General features: G+C 40.6%; 1 protein-coding gene across 1 annotated transcript; it reads right to left on the bottom strand.

Moving 5' to 3' along the window:
* Positions 1-1,015: 1,015 nt before the first annotated feature.
* LOC311037726 (ADP-ribosylation factor-like protein 3) lies at positions 1,016-2,680 on the bottom strand. Its single transcript, XM_084046997.1, has 5 exons — positions 2,542-2,680; positions 2,207-2,323; positions 2,057-2,107; positions 1,403-1,588; positions 1,016-1,122 (listed from the first exon to the last, which is right to left on the bottom strand). Exons 1-5 carry the CDS (start codon positions 2,668-2,670, stop codon positions 1,075-1,077), a joined length of 531 nt encoding a protein of 176 aa, XP_083903123.1. The 5' UTR covers positions 2,671-2,680; the 3' UTR covers positions 1,016-1,074.
* Positions 2,681-6,518: the final 3,838 nt, after the last annotated feature.

Below are 6,518 nucleotides of genomic sequence, written 5' to 3'. Positions count from 1 at the left end.
GCTGCTGGGTTCTGTCATGGTATTTGCTTTACTAAGGGAAGAACTCTGATGCATAAAATGTGAATGAATTCAAGGTCCATAGGTGTGAAATTCAGAGATTATGGTGCTGATAATTCATTCATTCAGTCATTTTGTTCACGGTACAAGGCTTTTCTATACAAGTGCAGCTCACAGATTCCGTGGGCATAAGCAGCTCTGTCATCACAGAAGACTGTGGAATGATGTAGAGGTTGAAGTGACAACAAATGAGTTACTGGCTACATTGTTTATGGTCTCATTGGCCTGAGATATAAGCTTTAGAGATCAAACATAAGAAAATAGGTTTATCTGTCTAGTAGTAGTGTCACATCAAGTACAAAGCAAAGTCTCATTTGCTATGACATGACCAAGTTAAACATTGTGGAGAACACTTCATAGTCAGTTAGGGAAAGAGCACTAGGACATGCATTAGGATGTGCAGTAAGTGGAGCAATGATGCCCTCTAGCTTCCATCAGAGAGAAGCACAGACACCTATTTATTACACTACAACACACTCAATTGAAATGACTGATTTGACCATTTACAGAACACAGGATTTGTTGATTGCTGACTCAGTCAATTCCCTTGTACTCTACCACCAAGGACCACATTACAAAAAATAAATAAAAAAAGTTTACATAGAAATGGCAACTGAATTAAATAATCGAATATATACAGTATATACAATATGTATACTGCCTTCTGAATATTATGAATTTGAATACTTTATTCATAGAATTGGTCTTTTCTATTTTAGCTGACCAATTCATTATACTGTTCATTAAAAACATTGTATTATATAACACTAAACATCAAATGTTTACTGGCAGATATACTCATTTTCAATTATTTTTATTCTATACAGTATATTGTACATTTGTTGTCTTAAACTCTAGGCAAGGCACAGGCATTGCATTGAATGTATATATACTGGCTATATTTCTTAATGCAATGACAATATACTGCCTGAAATTGAGCTTGAACTGAACCCTGATAGAAATGATGGTTAAAGTGCAAAAACTGGAATCTCTTGAGGGGTGAGTGTTCATTCTCCACTATTTCTTCCGAACCCTTATATTCTGGCAAACCCATGTCATGCCATCCTGAAAAAGAGAGCACATCATGTCGACCATAACACTAGAAAGAACTAAAAGACAGTGCTGATTTATGCCTAATTCATGCTTTGGTGACAAAGTGTTGTGTGTCACTAAACACAAATAAAGAAAAAAGTTGATACTGAGTTTATGAGATCCATGGGAAATGTTTGCTCACTTTTCTCACTTTTCAGTCAGTGGCAAATGACAAGAAAAACAGACATTTGCAGTTGTAATCGCCTTATGAATTTTCATTCATGTGTGCATGCTGGTGACTCTGTGTATATACCTGAACTCCCTCAACAGTGAACGATGAGCAGGCCTGGATCTGCCACATGCGGTCCCTGATAGTATGCAGGTTTAGGCTCTCAGCTAGTTCAGATGCCGAGGCAGCTGGCAGCAGGTCCTGCTTGTTGGCAAAGATCAACACCGGTACACCAGCCAGCATGTCCTCTTCGAGCAACTCAAACAGCTCCTGGGAGGACCAGACAGAGAAGAAAGGATTTCCTAGGACTGGAAGGATTCTTTTCATCGTGAAAACACATTTAATGTGTTGCAAATGACTAATGACCTGAAAATTCAAATCAGTAACACCATCTGTCATAGACAACAGTCTTTCTTAAGGATGGCTAGACTACAGCAAGTGGTTCTCAACCTCATGTCAAGGGTCCCCTAGTTTGATATGCATTAGGCCACGGACCCCTTTATCTCTGGGACCCCAATCTACACTGTACAACCTCAGTGTTAATAATTTAACTCAGAGAGTGTACAAATGGAAGAACATGGATCCTTACAGGTCCATTAGGCTCCATACTCTCAGAGTTGCAGACCCGTAAGGGTCCATTTGGTTCCTCCCACTCGAACTCCATCAAGGACCCCTGGGGGTCACTAGTTCTCAACTTGAGTGGACCAGAGGTTAAATCTTATGAACAACATACTGTACCTGTTTTGTCTCTTCAAGCCGTCTCCTGTCTGTACTGTCGATTACATAGATCTGTAAACAACACAGTTATGGACAAAGATAACATTAAATATGTGCATTAGTATATAACTGCAATAACTGGTTGTATAAGAACTTCTAAATAGCACCTACCAGCACATCTGTGTTCTCAAAATATTGCTTCCAGTAGGGACGGATTTTGCGCTGACCTCCAATGTCCCAGACATTTAGCTTAAAGCCTGATGATTGAACACTCTTAATATTGAACCCCTGAGGAGATGCAAAATAGAGCCACAATTATGCAATACCTGGCCTGGAATATGAGTGAGTTAGTATAGTATTCCAAACTATAGTGCCATATGTTGAGGATAAGCATGAAATTGAAATCATAATTGAGTGTGTGAGTGTGTGAGTGTGAGTGTGTGTGTGTGTGTGTGTGTGTGTGTGTGTGTGTGTGTGTGTGTGTGTGTGTGTGTGTGGCTGTGTACTTGTGTGGGAGAGATATGGCTAATATCTTCGGCTGCCAACTGTTTCAACAGGGTGGTCTTGCCGGCGTTGTCCAGTCCCAGCAACAGTAACCTCACTTCCCGGTCTTTCGGATTCTTCATTCTCCGCATTATAGACAGCAAACCCTGCCAGTGGGACAATGCATAGACAGACATGCATGAACAGTTACAAATACATTTACATATGTGGCCAGGTGTAGATACATGTGGCATGAACACACGGATGATGATGATCAAGTACGTGGACAGTGATAGGTCGGATTGTCAACAAGGACGAGACTGCCTATAGAGATGAGATCAACTCACTGGCACTCTGGTGCCGGGAGAACAACCTCGCCCTCAACGTCGACAAGACCAAGGAGCTGATCGTGGACTTCAGGAGGCCGCGGAGAGATCATTGATAGAGCTGCAGTGGAAAGGGTCAGCGAGTTCAAGTTCCTCGGAGTACACATCGATGAGGAGCTCAAATAGGAGACACACCACACACGTGAGGAAAAAGGCTCAGCAGCGACTGTACTGGCTTTGCCGCCTGAAGAAGTTCGGAGTAGGACCCTGCATCCTCAGGCTGTACTACAACAGCTCAGTTGAAGGCGTTCTATCAGGCTGTGTTACGGCCTGCTAAGGAAACTACTGGCCGAATAATAATGGGAGGCGAGCTCCCCGCGCTCCAGGAACTGTACAAGAAGCGGTGTAGTAAAAGCCCAGCGCGTCATCAAGGTCAAGCACCACCCCAGCCACAAACTGTTCAAACCCCTACAGCGACCGTGGGCGGGCAGTATCAAGGCCACCCGGCTACCGTCAAGACTGCTGAACAAGGCATGTCGTCAGGCTGGTCTTATACTTTTGCTCTTCCTCTCGGACCTATCTGTGGATTATACCAGGGACAGTGACTTGGACTCTTTTTTGCTCTTCCTCATGGACCTACCAGTGGATTATACCAGTGTCAGTTACCTTATGTGAACTTTGTGGTCGACGTGCGCTGACACTTTGCACCTTAATCCCATTTACGACTGTTTTTCTTTTCTCGCACCTTAACTAACGTCCATAGCATATCATGTACACAGTATATATCTGGGGCTATGCTCACGCACCTTATGTCTTACCTCAGGTACTTACCGCACCGGATAGATATCCGGTACTATGTGTAGCTCATTTGTTTTGTTTTTAATGTATCTCTCTTCCCCCTTGCCCTCCCCCTTCCCTTTCTCTTATGGAACTGACAAAAACTATACATGTAGAGTCTACATGTAGAGCTTGCACGAAAACACATTTCACCCACTGTTTTACACCTGTAAACCTGTGATGTGACAAAAAAAAGCTGATTGTGATGATGATGATTATTATTACTACCGTGTTGCTCTCCAGACAACTATGCAGTATACATGCAGTTAGAGAGAGAGAGAGAGAGAGAGAGAGAGAGAATCCAGTTCCATGTCGTCACTGTGTTTAAACAAAGCCCTAAGCTTTGCCAGCTATTGATTAAATAACCACCTGGAAAGGACCCAGGACAGCTTCCACCAATCACAAGAGACCAGTATAGGTATTGTAGGGATTGGCAGCTGTGTGCAGGAGGCTAAATGCTTTCCGAGAGCAACAATCACTCAGAGCAGATTTAGCTGTTAGCTGCTTGTCATGGCCTACATACAAAAGGCAAGACCAGTTGCTTGTGTCCAGAGATCATTCATTAGTTTGAAGGGCTGTGGTTGGTTGTTCAATTACTGTATTGTTATATATAATTGACTATAAGCTAGAAATGTCTTCAAAGGACATTTTAAGTGCTTAAATCTTAAAATGCTTGTGTTAATACAATATGTGCATATGTAATGTAATGAAATGGTGAGGTAGCCTACTCTTAAGCCCTTCCAGGGTCTCGCACCTCACCTGCACAATAGGCTACTTTTGTATTAATGCTTTCTTGTGAAAGATGTCATTGTATACAGTATGAACACATCTTGTTAGGCAAACAAATCTAAAAGAAAAAAAAAGATGGTCCATGTTATGATGGGTGAATTATTTCCTTATACTGGTAAATTTCATTGTTCAAACGTGTAATTACTTAACTACTTTAAAGTAGCTGACTGTCACTGTAGTAAACTAGAAAATATCCAGCCAGAGTTTGAATGAAAACAGGCCATGTAATTATCAGGTACATATATCACATATTGTCCTTTGCACAGTAATATAGTTATTTTGACAATTAGTAAACTATTTATAAATCAGTTACCTCATCATTTCATCAACATAGTTTCATCACGATTAGCTCTGTCTCCAAACTACTTGTTATAACTACTTACCATGTTTTCTTCAGCTAATGTTCTTGCTTTCAAATAGGTCCAGGTTCAAGTGGAATGAAAGGGATTAGCATCTTCCAATCCATGCTCAGGCACGCCCCAGGTCACAACCCCATGACGTCACCATTAGACATGAGGACATGACCACCTGGGCGTTCCTTACAGAGGTGTGTGTGTGTGTGTGTGTGTGTGTGTGTGTGTGTGTGTGTGTGTGTGTGTGTGTGTGTGTGTGTGTGTGTGTGTGTGTGTGTGTGTGTGTGTGTGTGTGTGTGTGTGTGTGTGTGTGTGTGTGTGTGTGTGTGTGCGTGTCGATAAAATATATTTAAAAACACTATTTGTGTTCATTTTGAAATGTTTTTGTTTTCAGGCTTTCAATATGTAGTTCTTGGAAATTCAACTATAGAGTACACTACAATATTATGGAAAAAAGGAAAGCCATCTACGGTAGACTATATGAAGGTAAATGCATGTTGCTCAAATCAAATCTAAAAGCTACAAGTCTCTCGAGACTACTAGAGACCGTTACACATTTGATACCCAATTCATTTTGATACATATTTATTTACGTGCAGCATAGCGGTAAGTCGACACAAGGGGGCGCAGTGTGACTTCTCTTCTGGGCAGCAAAGATACCATGAGATACACATTACTTTGTGCTGTGAATGAGAGAGACACAATCTGCTGTTGGCCTCTATCAGACAAAGATTAGCACATTATACGGTTAGTGCAAAGTATATAACAGTAATCATTAAATATTAAGTATAACAAACAAACACATTTTCTTCCACACTATCTTACTAATTAATACATTTAAAACGAATTCATGTGTGTGTGTGTATATATATATATATATATATATATATATATATATATATATATATATATATATATGTATATATATATATGTATGCGCGCGCGCGTGTGTGTGTGTGTGTGTGTGTGTGTGTGTGTGTGTGTGTGTGTGTGTGTGGCTCATTATACACAGAATAGGCCTACACAACAGGAAAAAAAATCTGATAACATCCAAAAGATAATCATACTAGTATTTTGGTCTCTATGGTGTTACATCTATCAATACTTTTATAGAATATCGTCTACTAGCTCTGTCGTCTAACAACTTTACAGTCGTTCTCAACCTTTTCAGGCCGTGACGCCCCAAAATAATGGGGCCCCACCATAGAGTTAAAAATAAGGGGCCCCACCCTGATAACCACTTAGAAATGTAACTCAGTTGAGGCATTCAATTTAATTTGACTAGGTTCCACAGTTAAATATTGTGAAAATAGCCGATATACAAGCCATGAGCTTGTAGATCGACAATTTTCAAATGTTTTGCCTCTTTCTTATATTATTTGACAATTTGGCCAGTTTATGGTATAGTTTGTTGGTTAGTTTTGATGCAGTCATGTTTTTTTCAGGTGTTAAATTAAAAAAGGTCTTAAAAGTAAATCAACTGTCACTTCACTGTCATCTGGGGACCCCCAACATCATGTGGGGACCTCAAAATCACAGCTTGAGAACCACTCTAACATGCAAATTACAGGGGTTCTTTTGACTATCAAATTATTGTCTAATTTTACACCTTAATAGTTTTCCTGCCTGCCTGCCATTACCCTTCTTACACAATTATAGCGCCCCCCTGCGACTGGTGCAACAACTGACAGACGA

This window comes from Gymnoscopelus microlampas, assembly GCF_963454915.1.
Source record: "Gymnoscopelus microlampas genome assembly, chromosome: 21".
Classification (NCBI taxonomy): domain Eukaryota; kingdom Metazoa; phylum Chordata; class Actinopteri; order Myctophiformes; family Myctophidae; genus Gymnoscopelus; species Gymnoscopelus microlampas.
The sequence above is the reverse complement of the archived record's forward strand: the minus strand, read 5'-3'. Positions and strand labels throughout refer to the sequence as shown.